Source organism: Rhodnius prolixus, unplaced genomic scaffold (assembly GCF_049639745.1).
Source record: "Rhodnius prolixus isolate KJV_2025 unplaced genomic scaffold, Rpr scaffold_5, whole genome shotgun sequence".
Classification (NCBI taxonomy): Eukaryota; Metazoa; Arthropoda; class Insecta; order Hemiptera; family Reduviidae; genus Rhodnius; species Rhodnius prolixus.
In genome coordinates this window covers 9,653,968-9,673,813 of record NW_027411624.1, presented here as the reverse complement: position 1 = coordinate 9,673,813, position 19,846 = coordinate 9,653,968, and the positions used below count along the sequence as shown (strand labels likewise).

General features: G+C 30.2%; 2 protein-coding genes and 1 long non-coding RNA gene across 8 annotated transcripts; 2 read left to right on the top strand and 1 right to left on the bottom strand.

Annotated features, from left to right (window-relative positions):
* Positions 1 to 3,400: 3,400 nt before the first annotated feature.
* LOC141458234 (uncharacterized) lies at positions 3,401 to 4,553 on the top strand. The gene is made up of 2 exons (XR_012460816.1): positions 3,401 to 3,762; positions 4,080 to 4,553. It is a non-coding gene; the product is annotated as an uncharacterized lncRNA (long non-coding RNA).
* A 540-nt stretch (positions 4,554 to 5,093) lies between these two features.
* Positions 5,094 to 19,247, bottom strand: T3dh (Type III alcohol dehydrogenase). Of its 5 annotated transcripts, XM_074135878.1 has the most exons (11): positions 19,089 to 19,228; positions 16,759 to 16,905; positions 9,785 to 9,881; positions 8,828 to 9,036; positions 7,655 to 7,851; positions 7,299 to 7,467; positions 7,045 to 7,212; positions 5,839 to 5,997; positions 5,607 to 5,758; positions 5,414 to 5,535; positions 5,094 to 5,332 (listed from the first exon to the last, which is right to left on the bottom strand). In XM_074135878.1, the coding sequence occupies exons 4-11, from the start codon at positions 9,034 to 9,036 to the stop codon at positions 5,249 to 5,251; spliced, it is 1,260 nt and encodes a 419-aa protein (XP_073991979.1). In that variant the 5' UTR covers positions 9,785 to 9,881; positions 16,759 to 16,905; positions 19,089 to 19,228; the 3' UTR covers positions 5,094 to 5,248. The 5 variants fall into 5 exon arrangements, with proteins under 5 accessions (XP_073991979.1, XP_073991978.1, XP_073991980.1 ...); XM_074135877.1 differs by lacking the exon at positions 16,759 to 16,905 and having other exon boundaries at positions 19,089 to 19,247; XM_074135879.1 differs by lacking the exon at positions 19,089 to 19,228 and having other exon boundaries at positions 16,759 to 17,075.
* LOC141458195 (uncharacterized) lies at positions 10,647 to 17,334 on the top strand. Of its 2 annotated transcripts, none has more exons than XM_074135892.1 (6): positions 10,647 to 10,809; positions 10,894 to 11,021; positions 11,602 to 12,038; positions 13,635 to 13,842; positions 14,401 to 14,627; positions 15,799 to 17,334. In XM_074135892.1, exons 1-6 carry the CDS (start codon positions 10,791 to 10,793, stop codon positions 15,905 to 15,907), a joined length of 1,128 nt encoding a protein of 375 aa, XP_073991993.1. In that variant the 5' UTR covers positions 10,647 to 10,790; the 3' UTR covers positions 15,908 to 17,334. The 2 variants fall into 2 exon arrangements, with proteins under 2 accessions (XP_073991993.1, XP_073991992.1); XM_074135891.1 differs by having other exon boundaries at positions 10,654 to 10,809; positions 10,881 to 11,021.
* Positions 19,248 to 19,846: the final 599 nt, after the last annotated feature.

The following is a 19,846-nucleotide window of genomic DNA, read 5'->3' as shown; positions in this document are numbered from 1 at the left end:
ATGATAGATGATCAGAACAACGAGCTAGCGAATGGCCAAAAGGAGCCCTGGACCAACGCACTGGATACAGAAAAACAAAATACATTAAAACTCAATACACTATTTGATTTCATTCACAAATACGTACATATATTTTAACAAATTTATCATTTGGAAGTCGAAAATTGCAATAAAGAATCTAAGTAGATCAACCTTCATAATCAAACTTATGGTTCATATTAATTTACGTTTGAAGTTAATTTAAAAACTATTCATTCAGAAGAGAATCTTTATAATCTGTACTCTCAGAAGCAAAAAAATTATAGACAATTAGATTTTTAATATACGAGTAGGAATGGATATTATTCAAAGAGAATGAAATGTAAAAAACGTTTATTCGTTACGTGTAATCTCTAAGAATACCTAAACAAATTATTCGTAAGTTTTACTTACTCTGAATCAGTAAAATGTTGACTTTCACAAAACAAAAATTAATTCAATGTTATTAACAAAATTTATAGTAATCTTTACATTTATACACAATAATTACTCTTTTGTATTTATTGTAACTCTCATCCCAACCAATATTCAATAATACCAACATCAAAGGTGTGCTAGTTATTACCGATGTAATCTGCAGTGAAGATTATTAAAAGTAACAAAAATGTAGGTAAATAATATATGAAATTAAAGACAGAATTCTACATACCTATGCGATCTAGTGGAAGGCCTGAGAACTGAAATGTAAAATATTTGTTGAATAGTTCTTGAGCTTGCCGATAGAGCGCTTTGCCAGTAGTGACTGCTTTTAGTTATGTATTTTAAATTTTCAGATTTCAATATGCATGCAATTTACTTTTTTTTAGGCAAACATTACATGTGAAGCAATTTTTAAATCAAATTAAGTAATTTTTAAGATAAATTCTACAAATTCTCATTGTCAATGAAGTTAATAATAAATTTTGAAACTACTTTGTACGATATTAAAACTTTTTCCATTCAGAATCGAAGTAAGATTTAATAAATCTGAAAAAGTATTCTTTCCTTTCATGGTTTCACAGGTACTACTTACTTGGAAGTTTTTAATCTGAAAATCATTCAATGAAATAAACAGTTTATATAGTTAATCTTAAATTAAAAAACATTCTATTGAATGACTCTACAAATTAAAACGCAACCATTAGTTTGAGATACATTTATATCTTTCAGGAAAAAGAAACAAATTGAAATCGAAAGTTAAAATTACAGTATAAATCTTTTAAACGTATCAATCTCTTAGAACGAATTCATTGTATTGTGAAACATTAAATTATTTTAATTGAAATTGCTTCTACGTTGCAATTTTTATTTTTGTAATAAACTATTTTTCATTTACTTTCTATGAAAATAGTTAAATTTTGTTCAAAATTATTTAATTTTAATGATAAAATCTGTACATACGTAGCTATAGTAAAGTATTATTCATAAAAATTAAGCTGAAGCATTGATCTGTGCATTAAAATAATTTATTAAAGAAGCTAAACTTGGTTGAATGTTTTTTCAATGAAAAGGAAATATATATATTTCAAAAAGCACATATATAATCTATGATTAAAATTAATTTGATTGAAAAATCCATCACATTTATTATCTTTTTTCATGAAAATGAATTAAAAAATGTTTAGCACGACTAAAAATGGTTCAAATATACAAAATTCACATGCAGTTTGACGTTAAATTTATCAATCAAATTAAAACCTACTAGGGAAAAATCTGGGAAAAGTTTTGGTTGCTTCTGTGATATGAAATAATATAAAAACCAACCTGAACAACGGTTCCACACAAGCCCCGTGATAGGTAGATTTCTTGACTTCTTCATGTTACGTAATAATTTTTTTAAATAGTTGTTTTTATATTTCCACTGGAGGAGGTTTCCCAACTTCTTTTATTTTTGAAGTTTCTTTTAATCTATCGAAAATGAAGGTGTATGAATAGAAGTTATCTTTAAATCTCTTCAACGGTTAAATCTTAAAAGAATGAAATCGGAAAATTGCAAGAGATTGCTGACAGTAAATTAACTAAAATTAATTCACTCTTTGACAATATTGTATTTGCGATTGAGCTGAATCTTTTTTCAAGCAAAATAAACTTTTAGTACGCAATTTTTTTTAATTCACATCAATGTTTTTATCCAAAATAAAATAATCAGTTTTCTAAACCATCGTACTTAATACTTATATACATGTGAGTATCTATTTTTAAATCAATTGTAATATTGCTTTTAAAAAAGGATTCTTTTAACGTTCGATCTTAAAGAGATAGATCTTCATTATCAGAGAAAAGGTTTTATTAACTATTTAGATGCTTTAAAAATATTAAATAATGGGTATGATTACCTGAAGAAAATTCCACAAATAAAGCCACAACTTATGTGCAGACGTGCTGCTGGAAGCAAGGAAGGGCCTCAAAAGTAATCATTTCAGATAAATGAAAGTTGGAAAAGTGATGAAGGGCCACCAGCCGAAGAACTGGATAAAGGAAGAAAGAATTGTACAATATTACTTTTTTACCTAAATTAATTTCTTTGTTTTTCACCTTGTTTTAATAGTTTTAAACCTTGTTTTTTAATAATTTAAATGTACATATTTTTCGTATAATAGAATGTAAAATATGAAGTCTATGTAAAAACAAAATAGGCATGTAAATAAATAATTTGTTTTCAAATTAAAGGTTTTTATTTATTCTCCTACTAAATAACTTTTTATTTTCACTTTAAGTCAAAAAATCATTTAATAAATAAGACTTTGATACAAACATGCAAATTTCCTATACCAAAATAATTCATTTTCTTAGCAATTTATTCACAACAAAAGTTGTTTCTACTTACTCATTTGATAGATGTTTTCTCATCGTCTTTTTCATTTCCACTTCAGTTGATGGACGGTTTTGCAGGTAGTACTCACAGTATTGGCTGTTTTCAATCTGAAAATCATTATTCAATGAAATAAACAGTTTATAGAGATAATCTTGAATTAAAAAACATTCTACTCAATGATACTGCAATTTAAAACGCAACCATTTGTTCAAGATAAATTCCTATCTTTCAGGAATTTAAGAAATAAATAAAATATTAATGCTGAAATTTTAGTTTAAATCATTTAAACGGATTAATCTATAGAACGTATTTGTAGCACTGTGAAACATTAAAATATTTAAACGTGAATTTCGACTACATTGCAATTTACTGTCGTACTAAACTTGTTTCAGTCTTGTTACACTTAATGATATAAATTTATTAGGTTTGTTAAAACTAAAATTAACCATTTTTTATTCAAGTTCAATTTTGTTCAAAATTCTTTTACTTTAACCTACAGAAATACATATAATACAATTATTGATGAAATATTATTCATCAAAATGAAATAAATGAGAACCAGTAATCTTTTAATCTGTATAAATAATGAACGTAGTTTAAATAAATCTACAACGTTAACGGTAATTAAACAAAAGCATTGACACGAATATTAAAATAATTTTTTAAAGAACCTAAACGTATGTATTTAAATGAAAATGAAATTATATATGTTGTAAAAAAATACACATACGATTAATCATTTAAAAAATTATTCAGAATTCAAATGCACGTAAGACGTAGAATTTCAGAGTTCTACTTACAGCAAAAATTATAACTTTTTTCAGATCTAATAGGAAAAATTGAATTAATGTGAAAAAAAGATTTTACTTACTGTTTTGTATGAAACAATGGATAAGACAACCATAACAATTCCATAGACAGAATGGAAGGTAGGTATCGGCGGCTTCTTATACTCCGGAATAGAATGGATGAGAATCGACTCATATTTATAAAAAAAGGTTTACATCCAGTTATTATAATCAACTGAAACATATGTAAACTTAAAAAAAATAAAAATAAAAAAAATAATAAAAAAAAGGTAACTTCATTAAAACTCCTTTCATTTTGAGGAGGTTTTGTAATTATTTTTTAAATAATTTATCAAAACATGCTTACTCTATAGTGTCACTAAGCATTAAAATTTATCTGAATGTAAAATGTTTCGCTGATTTTGTCCATAGTAAACTGTCTGTTGAATCCCTTACAGCTTTTGGAAGTTCATGTATTACCAGACGATGATTAATCAGTTTAAATATACATTGTTGTTGGTGAGCACTTCTTCCAAGAGTTTCCACCGAACACTACGCCTGCCGACTGAGTGAGGGAGGTTACATAAGTGGTTACAAGATATCATATGGTGTGATATATAAAATATTAATGAACTGTAATATTTTTTGTAAAATAGTTTAATAAAATTAACGAAATCTAGTATTTATGTATATAATCTTTTGTACTTTTGTTACGTAGATAATGTTTTAGAATTGTACTTTACATGAGAGTGCACGTTTTATATAAATTCAGAAAATACTGAATTTATACCAAGTTCATTAGTGTTAAGAAATGTAAAATCAAAAGAAATTGTTATAAATGTAGATAAACATTTGATATTACTTAATAAATAATGGTAAATATTAAAATCTGTAAAACCTTTAATAATAAAAAACAAGAACATATTCAAATATTCATGCATTTTATTTGATTTTTTGTACCGTAGTGTTTCCTTAAAGTTTTGCACAACAAAGCTTTCTTGTATGTTTGTTTGATACGGAATCACTTTAACTAGCGTGTCCGAATTAAAGTTAATTTTGATCGTTAAAAATAAAACTATATTTGGAGTTCCTAATCGTTCCCAGTAGTTGAATGGTTGTGTTGTAAGGATGAACTATCAGGAATTACTTAATCTCGTTCTACTTTCTCACCTTCTACTGAGAATTTATATGATTGGAACTGCAACTAAGTATTCAGACCCAGAGAGGCTAACGCCAAATCAATCTTATTTTTCTTAATTAAGATGTATATTTTATAAGTTTCGCCCATTATCTTACAATTTTGAAGTTTTTCTTTTTTGGTGTTCCTATTCGTTTCCAGTTGTTGAATGGTTGTGTTGTACGGATGAACTACCAGGAATTACTTAATCTCATTCTACTTTATCACCTTCTACTGAGAAATTATTTGGTTGGAACTGTAACTAAGACCCAGAGAAGCTAATGCCAAATCAATCTTATTTTTCTTAATTAAGATGTATATTTCATAAGTTTCGCCCATTATCTTACAATTTTCAAGTTTTCTGCACGGGTTCTAAGTTTTTTGACCACAATCTTAAATATCAGTATCAATAGATTTGTAATATATATATATGACAACTTTAGGCAGTGCTTAATATACTGACATGGAGTTTTCAAATAATAAAGCTAAATCTTCTTCAGATTGTTTTCTAGGCGCAAGTTTCGTGATACGGCTCTGAAAAATTATTTTACTTAGATTCATGTGAAATAATAGATTGGAGAATTAAAAACTAATAATATGAAAACAAATTTTTACCTGCGGTAGAGTTCCTTTAACCAAATTAGGTATGTCCTTCTTACTAAATCCTAATGCTGACAGACCATTTTCGATTTTCATTGTATCCATAAATGCCCTTACAATGTCAGCCAAAATAATTCCTGAGATTTAATTAAACATTTTTTCAAGGAATCATACAGTAAATTATTCACAGGATTTAAATCGGATCTACCTGAATCACTTTTTTTAGCATTGGTAACAGCACCAGTTAAAAGTTCAGCAGCTTCAATATGCCGGTCAGGGCAAGCATTACTTGTGAAATTAAAAACTGACGGTGCTGTCATAACAACAGAAAGTCCATGGGGTATTATTGGATGGTCCTTGCTACGATTAAAAAATATAAGAAAGTTGTTCATCCCTACTATTAGTCATCAAGAAAATGTATATTATAAATTTAATTTTACCTGTATCCTTCTGGTTGAAACGATTTAACATTCCCAGAAATAGCATATGAAAGCCCATGACAGAGATGTACTCCAGCGTTTCCAAAGCCAATACCAGCCATTGTGGAAGCAAGATGCAGATATCCCCTTGCTTCTAAATCGTCTTGATTGTACACAGCTCTAAAAGGCATTTTTTAAAGATAAGTACGTTAAAAATTCTAACATAATGAGTAGTAGTACATACTAAGACACATTCCTGTTTTGTTAAGGAGTAACTTTAACTCCATAAAAGTCACAAGAAATCATCTTATCTTAAAACATTAGCTTTAGCAAACTTACCTTAATAAGTCAAGCAACTGTATCAGCGGAACAAGGATGTTAAATGTGAAGATACGCTGCACATTTTATAACGAAATTTAGCCAGACAATATCGACATTTCTTTCTGAGTTTATCCCACTTTTTCACCATTAAGAATTGGCCGGCGTTTACTAGGACTAACTATATAACTATCAGAATTTTTCAGCGTTCTTAAAAAACGCTTAATTTTTTCTCTCGCTGAATTAAGTTTCTTTTCAGAATGATTCTTCTCTGTGGGATTTGCCACTCTAGATGAACTTTCACTAACATACTTAGTTCCAGACAAGCAGCCCTTTTTATTAATTATCTGCTCTTACCAACATGTCTTTTATTATTAACTCGTCATATTTTAATATTTAAAATTTACTTGCATTCCCTGCTTCAATTAATTACCTTAGTAATTTTTAGATTAAAAAATGGGGGCAGTTCTGCTCCATAGATGCTTATTGTGCAGTCCTTAGAAATTCTAGTAAGAAACCTTCTCTTTACCATGGATCTTGTAGAAGGGAGAGTGAAACAGAACTACAAGACGTTGTCTCAAAAAACTTCTTTTGATTACAATATATAGAGATCAAGAATCAGCCCTTATTTCAAAAGGATTTATCCATTTTAGATATTCTGGTACGGATACGCATAACTACTAAAGGAGATTTCTCCAAGATCTAACTGTTGCATGTGAGTTCCTAATGCCAATCAAAAAATGAAAACAAAACAAAAAATCAGCTTGACTGACGAATCTTCCAGGATGTATATACTTTGTAACATTCACTTTTTTATTACAGTTCAATTATTAAATAAAGTACTTCATTAATTATTATTCTTTTATTTATTTTAAATTATTCTTTTATTTCAAAAAAATAATCATTTACCTCTTGAAGTATTTGTTAAGTATACGAAGAGCATATCTTGCCCACACGTCAGACAGAGGATTGGAACCTTGATAAGTCGGCCGTTCTAGAGGGTTCGATGGACACGGTTTTCTCTCAGTATACGGTATTGCAGTAAACGATTCCAGTGCATGACAAAATACATCAAAGCTGATAGAAATAATTAAATAAATTAGAGTAAAAACTATTTAAAAACCAGACTGTGAAGAAAATAAAACCATTATTGCTACACTTACCCACTGTAAGCGACAACTCTTTCCTCAAGCGTAAGAGTATGAAGCGGATCAATGAGCGCCAACGTGGGGCGCAAAGCTTTACTTGAAATACCAGTCTTGGCGCGCATTGGCTCATAATCAAAGATACTAACTCCCGTAGTTTCACTGCCAGTACCAGTTGTTGTAGGCACTAAACAAGTATGCACAGGCTAAAATATCAAAGCAAACTGGGACAAGAATAAAAATTAACTTGGTAATACAAAAGTAACAATTACTGTAATAACAATAGTAATAATATATTTATTTGCCTTAAGACAAACAACGATATACAAAAATCAATATAAACCAAATTAAAAAAATGTATATAAAATTAATACCAGCAATTAAAGGTTTAAGCTGGACAGTCACTTCTTTTCCTCGTCCTATTGGAGCATTTACATAATCAAGAAACTCAGCCTCGGGATCGCACATATACAAATTTGCTGCTTTACCTGTATCCATTACTGAGCCACCGCCCACTGCGATAAATGAATCAAATTTTCCTGCTTTAGCGAACCGAGCAGCATCCATAAAACTGTAGCAATTATATACTGGCATGTACAACTATAAACAGGTGGAGACTCAGTAGAAAGTATAAAAATCGGTAGGGTAAGATAAAGCTAAATTTTCCATTTCATAAAAATTTTAACCCAGTAAAACTGCAAAAGAAAACAACAAAAAAACAGGAAAAATGTACTTAAAGGGATCTTGACTAAAGGATCTGTCTAGGTAGTTCTTATTCGCGTTTCTGTATTAACTTTGGTAATGAGAGTGGTTGTAGTTCGAGAGAATTTAAGGACTTTATTCAATTTCACTTTTTTCGACTTTTTCATGAATTATCCTGTAGTAGGAGGTTTTATGCAAGTGATCCTCTAACCTCGACTGTCTAACGAATGCCTGTCAGACACTATTCAAAAAATCTGATTAGAACATTCATTTTCTTTCTCTATTTTCCCCTAAACTAAATTTAAATTCTTAAGAAAGTAGATTTTTTCCAAAAATGACACGACAAATTTTTTACATGTACATGTAAAACAAAATATTTCCAGGTCTTTTTTCACGATCAGGCACTCTTACATTCGTACAGTTTCATTTCGGATGGATATTTGCAAGTTTTCAATAAAATAACATTTATTTTTAAATGTTTGATCAGAATTCAATATTTATTCTATTAGCTCCTAAAAAAAAAAAAGAATATGTTTGAAACCACGAACAACTGAAGAAGTTAACAGATCTCTTGTTGGGTAGAGTAAATTTGATTAAGCCTTATAAAACTCGCCTAAAAATGGAAGTGAAAGAGTTTTAAGAGGGTTTTGGCTTCATTTTTTTATAGTTTTTTGTAAAAGCAGTAGTTTGCTAAATGTAGCGTACTATATAAATTGTACTAAAATAAATTTAATTTTTTGATTCCTTTTAAAGGACGACTTGCACGATAAAAATATCATCAAAATAAAGCTTCGAAATTTACTTCGTTTAAAAAAATAGTATGAATTAATGAAAAAAGAAAATACCTCTTTTCATTTGGTTCCACTCGCACTTTATCAAACACTGCAAACTCTACATCATTTTTTGTGAGAGAATCAAGCACAGCTTTAACTGGTGATAATTTGACTAAATTTGAATCCGTTACCACACAAACTTTTTTTACTTTCATATTCCCCATATCCATTCCAATTTCTCTGGTTACTCCAGGTCCGAATCGGACAGTGGAACTTGTCATCTATAAATAAAAGCAATTTTATTATTACAAAAAAAAATCTGTTCCAGGTAAATATTTTGTTACAAGCATCAGATGCTTGTTAAAATTCAAATTTATTAAAATGAAAAGAGCGTTAGTTTCGGAAAAGATAAAAAGTGAAATTTTAGAGAAATAATGCTTGTCAGCACTAGCAACATTTTTGAAATAATCTTACGGTTGATGTATCTACGGTACTGGTTCAGAGCAAGTACTACATCATTATTCAGAAATAAAATCCTTATTAAAATGATGATTGCTATTGCTCAATGGAGCAAAATATAAAATTTTAATTTTATTGTTAGTGAGCAGATTTTATCTGTTTTTATAGCATGCATGTTTCCTTTACTTCTTGCGGACTTCATTCTTGAGCAGAGGCTTATTCATCGATTTGATTTAGAGTATTTTATTTTTGATTACAAAGCTTCACCTGTTGAAAACCGAATCCAGTCACAAATTAAGAAAAAAAGTATACAGGTATAAAATTCAATACTTTTTAAGACTAGAAAACTTCTTGGAGCAAGAGCAGACTGGCCCTTACTGCACTTTGTTCTTAACAAAAATAATCAAACCCCCCTCGTAAACCTGTGGTCGGAAACAAAACAAGTTTAACCCAATTCTCAACCCATCTACATTACTATTATGAAATAATTCTGACGGAAACTCAATTTGATTCTTTCTTGGGTTCCAATTTTATCATAATCCTATACTTGAATGAAACACAAATTATTACCTCAAAAGCATATTCACTAGTTGGAGGTGCTTGTTCCGAGGTTATACCATTTCTAAAAAAATTCTTGCTCCCTTGTGAATGAGCTGGACATCTGCATCTATGGATTTTAAAGATACTAATTATTTTAGATATTAATAAAATATTTATTATAACCTAACATTGTAAGGCTTTGGAGATTTTTTGTTTAATAACATTAGAGCAGCAGATGTACTTCGATATGCAATGAAAATACGTTTTATGTAGATAAAATAAAGAGAAACCTTCAAAAAATAAAGCAATTATACAGGCGCAATTTTACATTTATTTTGGCCACTAAGTCTTGTATAATTAGAAAATAAATTAAAGCACACTTACGAAGCAGAATAAACAGTTTGCATCAAGTCAATGACACGCCTTTTTGCTATCATTTCTTTTTTTACTGAAAAAACTTAAAGTCACCACGCATTAAATGGAACAATTAACTTGTGTAACCAAGAATGTGGTTTTAATAAAATTTATATTGCATAAATATTATCGTAGTTTCTAAATCTGTCACTAGTTCTTCGTTATTTAGAATGATTAGGAATTTAGTTAAATATCCAAGTGTCAAGAAGTGGGGATTTAAGACCTCGGGTATATTAATTCTGTATTGCGTTATCCATAGGTTTAAGGTTGATAACATTAACAGAACTGTTCAATTTAGGCTGATAAGAGTAGGCTCAGTACCTTAGTAATTAATTTTTATAGCTTTTCCTTGTCAGATTTCATGTATGTAAAAATTAAAAAAATTATTTTCGTTCTTGCCGACGAACGAAGATAACTTTACAAGAAGATCATTCATTGTTATCGATTTCATAACCAAATGTGAGGTTTCCGTTTGTAAAAGAAAAATGAATGTAGGGATTGGCCCGTTCGAAAAAAAGTCATTGTTTCAGTCTAATGTTTGTAGATTGTGTTCTTCAATTAGAGATAAATTACTTCCAATATTTGATAACTCGGGTAGTAAAGTTGATATAAAAATCAAGGAATGTCTACCTTCTTTAGACGTAAGCTATACTTTTTATTTTGATTTTTGTTGGTTTTATTCCATTGATTTGTGAAACAAATTATATTCTAGGTCCGTCAAGAAGATTGTAAGCCACAACAAATTTGTTTAGAATGCATTACTAAGCTTAATATGTACAATGAGTTTTTACAACTTTGTTTACAGTCTGAGAGTAAATTTGAAGCATGCCTACGAAATTATCGCAGCGAGGAGGTAATTTCATTTTTTTTTTCTTTAGAACCAGTTTTCACAGGTTTCTAGAACCAGACTAAACAAAGAATTCTACACATATACCAAGATTTTTTCGATAAGTAAAAAGTCACAGTCCTCCACTTCTCGGAAGCCCCTAAATTTAATTATTTGGTTTGCCACTATCCAATGCTTGCAAGCTTAAAGTGAAATTAAATGTCTACAACGTTTCCTATGGAAGTCCCTGCGTTTTACGCCTTTTCCGTAAATGAGTGTCTCGAGATGTTGGCAAGGGTGATACGAAAATGCTGTGGTTTGGGCTCGGTAGTGATCCCCGAAAAATCAATTACGGCGACCATAGTGAGTTTATAATAGACGTTTACTGAGGAGTCATCAAGATCACATATGTCATCACCTTCCAAATTCTCAAAACGTATTCCGAAATTACAGATATATATATTATATGTTTTGATAATATTGATACAACTATGATTTTATTTAAGATTGATGAACAAGCTGAATTGTTTATCCCCACTGATAGCCCATCACTTTTGTTATTTGATTGTTTACAAATAAATAAAACAATTTTACTCTCTGTTTTTAGGAAAACAATTTAAAGAAGAAATTTATAAATGAAGATGAAACTGACAATTGTATGTGGGAAAGCGAAGCAAATAAAATACCCGAGCAAAGTATGGGTTTACAAAGTAACGCAGATGTTATAGTGTTAAGCAAGCTGGATTCAACGCTAACTGATCCCTCAGCGCAAGATTTTGTTGTAATGGTTGAACTTAAGTATAAAGATAATATTCCTCCTGCGAGTGCAGATAATCTTTTGGAATACGTTCCTGAAAAAACTGCTTTACCTGTTGTTGATTCGCCTGATATTCCAAATTTTGATTCCTTACTTGATTTAGATGCTATTAAAGAAAATACTAGTAAATTATATGATAATACACTAGTGGAATTATTGAATAAACAAAATAAAACAGTTAAAGATGAAAAGAATGTTGAAGTTAATTCTAAGGAATTATCTGAAAAGTAAATTTTTAAAATGTTTTATATTTTATTTTTGTGTGTGATATTGAATAGTTGCCGTATTATCAAGTTTCTCACTGCTTTTATTTTGGAATTTTCTGTTGCTTTTCTTCTCTTTCTCTTCAATACTCTTAGCTTTACATATGCTCTACGGATATTCTATGTACAAACAATCTGACACCGTAGGAACCACAATGATTTATTGGATCGCAGTGTTCCTTCTCTTAACGCAGTTAAAGAGAAGTTCTAAATATAAAAAAAAGCTGGTAAGAGAAAGTTGAAAGGTTTATTGCTTCAGAAGCAATTTATTTCATTTTCCGTTTGGTACTTTTTGTATTGTGGTTCATATAATATGAGGGTCATTTCTTTGAAAGGTAGAAATTAATAAAAAAAATTTAGATGGCTGGTGTGAAACACTCACATTACTTTCTACTACCGCAATTTATGTTGGGATTTTTTTTTATAACTAATTTGTCCGTAAAAATAGATAAAAACCAAAAAATTTAGCGTTCAACCGTTTTTTTTTTTAAATCTGGATTTTTATTTGAATATTCTATTTATACTAATATAACACCGCTCAATTGACTTAATTGTCACTTTTGAGAGAATCTAACCCACCTCGCACCCAGAACAGCATTGCAAAAAAAAAAAAAAAAAGACCCTAGTAAATGGTTTAAATATTGTAGTAATATAATAATAGATCTACATCAGAGCAAAAAGGAGCATACGATGTTTTCCGAAAACCGCTGGAACCATTTTTGTAGGAGAAAAAAAGAAAAAATAGCTCTTTTGGATGGATGAATTGGACCTAAAGCTAGTACTAGTTCCAAATATCAAATTAGAACTCTCTGCGGGTATCAAATTTTCGAGATTTTTCTGTTTCCTAAGTAATTCTGCTGACAACATACAATAAGCTCACTGCCAACTTGTAAAAAAAATACTTTTTCGGGCTCAAGGGACCGTAAAACGAATATATCCGTTGCACTTTCTTCATATCTTCTTTTTTAAATTGTGGGAAAATACAAAATTTTTAGGAAGCTCTTTAGATTCACAGTAGAAACCATACTTTAATGCAGTAATTGCCTCCTTGATTTAGTGTTTTGGCACTCACGGTAGAAACCACAATTTAATGCAATAACAACCTCCTTGATTTAATGTTTAGGCACTTTCATTTACTTCGTAGATTTGATACTGTTGAAGAACTGTGTTCTTTTTCTTCACTTAAGCATGTTGACTTAATAATGTTTTCAACATAATTTTATTATTATTCTATAAGGCTCTCCAAGAGTCATATCAAAGATAATAGTTTTTAAAAAATTGTATTTTAAACAAAAGTAAGGATTTAATTAAAAAGGATATTACAAGTAATAACCAAACTTTTAGTAATATCTCGATTTAGACTCCTTTCTTCAATTCTTGAATCTGATTTATCGGGTAAATTGTATTTTCTGTTTTCACTTAAGCATGATCTTTACAAAAAGTTTAACTGTGTTTTATTTTAACTGCATTTTTCTGCCAATTGCAATGTGTTTTTACTTTAAACTAGCATTAATAATTTTCTAATAAATGAACTAAAGTGTTTATTTTTACCAACTCTAGGATCAATAAGGATAAGAAGAGCTATGAGTGCGGCGTATGTGGACGGAAATTCAAGCGTAGAACGAGGCTAAACTCGCACATGGCCAGGCATACTGAAATTAGACCCTTCAATTGCAGACAATGTGAAAAATCCTTTGTAATGAAATGGGAACTTAATTTGCATGAACGGGTACATTCACGAACGTATGCTTGCCATCTATGCAGCAAGGTTTATTTATTTTTAAATTGTACTGTTGCATAATAGTTTTATATTATTTACTTCTGAGACAGGGGAGGTACCAACAGTTAAGTTTGAATGTATCGCTTCAGAAACCAGCTCAAAAATTAATTGCCCTCTATTGTTTCCACCGTATGGAAGTAATTCTTTTTATACAAGTTTGTTTTCTCTTCTTCTTCCTCTTCTTTAAATTAGCCTAATTTTTCCTCTCTCTTGGGACATCTCCTTCATGATAGTTTCTCGGCTCGTGTCAACATTCTTCTTTTTTTACATGCACCTTTGTTGATGGAATTGGTTTAAGGAACAACAGTTGTTCATGCTTTTATTTCTCCTCTCTATATAAAGTTAGGGATTAATCTATTAATCTTCCAAGCTTCAACGTGAGAGATCTGTTTAGATTGTATATGTATTAAAAACTTGATTCCTTCACCTTTTTTCTTATAGGGTATTACTGATCTGAGCATTAGGCTTTTTGATTTTTTATAACCATTTACAATTAATGAATTTTAGTTCAAATTAATGTATTAATATAAGATTTTTTCTCTTAAGGTATTTGGATCAAAATCAAAATTGTCACGTCATGGCCGAGTACATTCTGGAGAACGTCCATATCCTTGCCTAGAATGTGGTAAGGCATTTGGTGAAAAGCGTAATCTTGATAATCACGCCAGGACACATTCAGGTGCCAGACCTTACTCTTGTCAGTTGTGTGGAAAATCATTCAATGTTCGATCGCACATGGTTGATCACCTTAATGTTCACAAGCGAACACCCAGGTGAAATAAATGATCATTTGTTTGCATTTTTAAACATAATTAGTTAGCACGCAACAGTAAATTTTGCCTACTTCTGCTTGCTGAATTATCGTGATGCCTAAGCTTTTTCTGCAGTTATTTAAACAAAATGTTAAAAACTTTGTTTCATGTGACAAAATCTTGAAATTGTAGAGTCCCTCAATAAATGACCATAACATTTACATGTACATCGTTGATTTTATCTGTCATTGCTCGCATGTTTTTTAAAGTTTACTTTTGACCAGTTCCTGATTTTTTTACTTCATCTGAAGAATGCAATGAGTCAACCTATAGAGATAGATAAAAATCTAAACCCATCAGAAATAGAAAAAATAAATAAAAAACTACGTTCTACCACAGATAAAGTGAGCGATATTATATCCAGCATTTCGGACCTTACTTCATTTTCATTTCCAAAACATATTGATTTGGGAAGTTTCTAAAACGAATTCATTCCTCGATCAAGGGTATATCAATTTGACGTCTCATATAAATGCAAATAACTTCATGAAGATGCGAAAGATTGTCTTTGGAGTTGACACAGATAGTTCCTTGTTGTGCGAAGGTTTAAAGTTTAAAAATAGCCCTTAAAGTACGTTTTAGAAATCAAGATATAATCGGCAAAAAAGCTTCACGCTCTTTGAATTTAATTTTCTCTTATGAATATTGCCGCTACAGAATTAAAAAAGTTCATATATGAAAAAGTTGTATAAGTTCATAATAAGCCCAACTAGTTGCTCTAAGAAATAATTTAGCTATACTGCAGATGGGGACCATCTATTCACGAAATCATTGGGAATCTGAGGGAAAGTTGACTAGTGGATTTAATGGTCAAACAATGCCTAAAGTAAAAGTAGTTGAATGACGTTGCTTTGCCATAGTATTTGTTATAACTATGATTTCCCAGTTTTTTCTTTCTCTTTTCACTTAATTCTTTGTTCCAAATTTAGTGCAATCAATGATAAAAATTTGTAAAGTTCTTTTATTTTGAATCTCTTCAGCTCATGAATTTCTTAGAATATTGAACCCTTTCGGAAATTCAGTATTGAGTAAATTCATGCCTAATCTTCTTCGTTATTTCTTCCTCATCATATAAAATTTTCTTACCATCAAAGTTTTGTATTTGAAAACATGTTTTTTATGTTTTTGCCAGATTCCAATGTTCATCGTGCGCAAAATCATTTAAGTGGAAAACAAATTATAATCGACATATTAGAATTCACAAGCTTAGTGAATCTATTGAATCTTTTACTGTACTTTAATGTTGTACATAATTAGGTCAAAAATTTAAATGAATTAATATGTTTTTAAACAATGAAATAGATTTATTTTATGCTAAAATTGTGACCTTACGACGATATTAAAAAAAAAAGATATCTACATTTAGAGCGAATATATACATTTGTGTATCAAATAAAAACATAGATTATGTCAGTTTTATGAAACAGACTTGTGTAATAGAAAATTAAATATTACTAAGAAATTAAGCTTAACCTAATGTTAGTGCAAAATTTTAAAATTAGTTGACTTTGGTTGGAAACCTTAATAATATTTAATGAGTAATTCATTTAGTGAGCTTTAAAAATTATTAAATCGAAAGGTTGCTCTTTCGAATCACATATAAAATTACGAAATTTGATCTACCGCTGCTTACACTTTGTCGACATATGGTTCGTATTAAATATTTAAAGCAATTATTTCGCTAAAATCTAATCTTGGTGAAATTGAAATTTTAGACACCTAGTTTACTAGGTGATTACGCAGTTTAGCTGCTACCATGAAACTGCCACATTTAATTATATATTATGTAAATGTAAAACATTTTTTATCCGTACTGTTTAACATTTATCCTTCGTTATAACGGGATACATTACCACAGCTACTTAAAATCACTTCCAATATTGATAATTTTATTTCATTTGGGGGGTTTTGCCCCCATTCTCCTATTTTCTTCCCCACACCCCACTCGCCTACATTTCGTTTGACCACACCCCTTGTAGAAACTAACAATACTTCATTTTATTACATTCGGCAAGGCATTTGTAACGCGAAACTTGAGTTGAGGCAACATTTCATAATAGTTATTATAACAAATAAAAACAAAATAACTTACCTTATTAACAGCAATCCATATCAAACTTTGTACACTTTCGCAACTTCCTCCCTAAATGCTTTCATAAGGATACCACTGGAAGAATGACTCCTATGCCGTATTTATTCCACCAAGTATGATTCAAACTGGCCAGTAGCTTCTTGGCAGCTGCATTTTATGGAACTCATCACAAATAATGTTTCAAAAAAAAGACAGCAAAGCTAAGTACACTGGCTGAACTACATTTAGCATAATACTACGATTCCAATTACTGTACATCCACATAGTTATGATCCTTAGATCAAAAACTACGCTAGAAACAAACGACTACCTCCTAGTTTAATAACATATGTACTTTACTAGATTAAACAAAGTTTTATAATTCTATAATTAAATGTGGCAGTTAACATGGTAATAAAAACACATACTCAATTCAACATTAGGCTATCCATGCCACTATGTAGTTAATCTAGATCTTTTACTTATAAAATCAAGTGTGGATGAAATTATTTGCTGTTGAAGCTGACTTTTATGTTAAGATTGGAAGCAAAAAAGACATTTCTTGTGAATAAAACTTTTATTTGTCTTGTTTCTTAATCAGAAGAATGTTTTTAGAGCCTTGCCATTTGTCAACGGTGCTCAACATATGCTTTTTTAGTGTTAATAAGAAATGCTAATTGTAAGTCATTTTACCATCAGATCAGAGTGATTTTGTTTTTTGCGGATTAACTCTTTATTCCTTAAAACCTTTGCCCACTGTAGGATTAAAAATCCTTGAAGTCTGCTCTATTTCATCTGTGATAATTTGTATTTCTCAAATGTGTGAACCAAAGATTCTTTAACTATAGTAGAAGCTAGCTGAGCCCCTGTGCTTCCTTATTCCTTAAAATAGACCCCAAGGTAAGATGGTGGCATAATAAGGTCCTGTGAACCTGTTATCCTTCAAGAGACTTAATTTCTACTACTTGTCTAAGATTAATTCTAATCTTAAATTCCCTCGGCGAAATAAGGTCATGACTGTCCAAACCGCAACTTATACAATAATATTTAGGCTTGCAAGCGATAATTTGAACCTCTCAAACGAAAGTGGCCAAGACTGATCGCAAGCCCAGCATTCGACAGTCATTTTTTTTTATTTTTGCCACGATGGTTCATGATTTAGTGAATTAAATTCCCAAGACAGAAATTTGAGAAGAGTTTTTTGGGGAATACCTATGCTGGGCCATTCTAACTGATGTGGGCAATGAATGACTAAGACACTAGGTAAAATGGTTGTCTTGAAAGCAGCAAGTCCCCCGGTTACAACTCCACGTTTGCTGCCATTAAATTTTCCGATACTGGGAGCTACTACTTTTCCCTATCAGGATACAGTGCACTGAGAAAGCTTCTGGCACTAATAACTCCATATTTATGCGCCTTAAACAAAATGTTACCCACTTACCCTCATATCCATTATATTTTAATGAATGAGTCCGACATAGGAGCGTATCGTCAGTTTTCATGAGGAATATGGTCCTTTAATGAATTAAATAAATTAAGAAACTTTTCTTGTTTAAAATATTTGAAAGAATGTATTTGGAGAGATATATTGATTGATGAGCTAAAATTATTGTGATAAAACTAACTAGTTTTAAAATGTTGGATTTCAACGCTGTTTGTACCAGTACTTATTATCATTAGTTATCTATGTTTTAGGATAAATGTGTAGGATAAATCAATAAGAAAAAACAAAAATTATTATGAAAAAATTGAAACATGATTAGTAAAAACGTACTGTCTTCTCGTTACTTTGAATTGTATATAACTACATTTACAGTTCACTGCAGTTCCGGTAATGGCCATTGTTGTCTGTAGCGAGAGAACTGCCTGTAGGTCGGCAGTGCGCTGAAAAGAATCCGGGTTCCAATGAAAGTTGTGGAGCAACTTAAATAAGTAACAAAATATTTATGTATATTTTGTCTAATACGTATTTATCATACGTATTTAATATTTAGATAAATGTGATATTAAATCAGTCATTAATTTTAGTAAATATTGTAAACGAATTTATTTTTATTTGACTTTCTCTATTGGGATGTCAGGAAAATAAAAATATTTTCAAACTAAAACCAATTGATTGTTGTTTAGATGGAATTATTGGGGCCATACGTGGATGTTAGAATATATTTATGAAACAAAATAAGAAGACGGATGAATTTAATAGTAATAGCATCTTTTTTCTTATTCAAGTACTTAAACTTAGAATATATGCAAAGCGCGTCAACAATGTGCAAATTGTTCTAAAATTTCATGTAAGGTAAAATAAATAAATTGCTACGTGAACTTACAAAAAAATAAAGTATAATACGCACATAACTTGAAGCATCTCTCTATCTATATTTATGTTCTTTTAGTCTTCGCAGTGGTTTGCTTTTAAAGAGGCAGATTTCTTTTAATTTTAAACGTCCTAATGATCTTGGCCCAGTTCATCTTGAGTGTTGTAATATTGTAACCTGCATATTTGACGAAAATGATTGGCTGTCCAAAAAAAAAGTCTTGTGAACTTTCACGCCCTCTTCCTTTACTGCATTAATATAATTTAACTTACAAATGGAAGTTTGCTGAAAATTTATCTGTTTCATAAATAGATAGGGCAGCATAAATTCAAGACTGTTTTTTAAAACATGTGAACTGAATATAACTTAATTGTTCTTTTACTCGATCTTATACATATTTGAAAGTTAAATACTTACCAATTCGTTATTTTTGAAATAACAGCGTGTCAATCGATCTTTGAATTATACATCATCATCGTTGTTTTGTAAAACGATTTTTTAGAACCATAGGTTTTATGTTTTTTATGGGAAGTTTATTGGTAGAGGCGTCTTGGGGCGGACTGCCCCACAGACTGTACAATTATGTGGTTAGTACCAATGAATACAAATTTCAACATATGTTCAAAATATGGTTAGGTCCGCAGTGCTGGATATTTTTGATTGTATCAGTTGTAACATATTCATGCCTACCTCAAAGGATAAAAAAAGATATGCAACATATATATTCAACCTATGAAAAGATTAAAAATGTTCGAAATTTTGCATTTTCATATCATCCAAACAGATATTTAATT

Excerpts from the sequence above, each read along its gene's own strand:
- LOC141458195 (XM_074135891.1), top strand. The coding sequence starts at position 10,654 with ATGAATGTAGGGATTGGCCCGTTCGAAAAAAAGTCATTGTTTCAGTCT. Across the intron at positions 11,022-11,601 it reads GAAATTATCGCAGCGAGGAG|GAAAACAATTTAAAGAAGAA; the intron begins GTAATTTCATTT and ends CTCTGTTTTTAG. Across the intron at positions 14,628-15,798 it reads GTTCACAAGCGAACACCCAG|ATTCCAATGTTCATCGTGCG; the intron begins GTGAAATAAATG and ends TGTTTTTGCCAG.
- T3dh (XM_074135877.1), bottom strand. Across the intron at positions 7,468-7,654 it reads GCTTAAACCTTTAATTGCTG|TGCCTACAACAACTGGTACT; the intron begins GTATTAATTTTA and ends ATACTTGTTTAG. Across the intron at positions 5,536-5,606 it reads TGCTAAAAAAAGTGATTCAG|GAATTATTTTGGCTGACATT; the intron begins GTAGATCCGATT and ends ATTAAATCTCAG.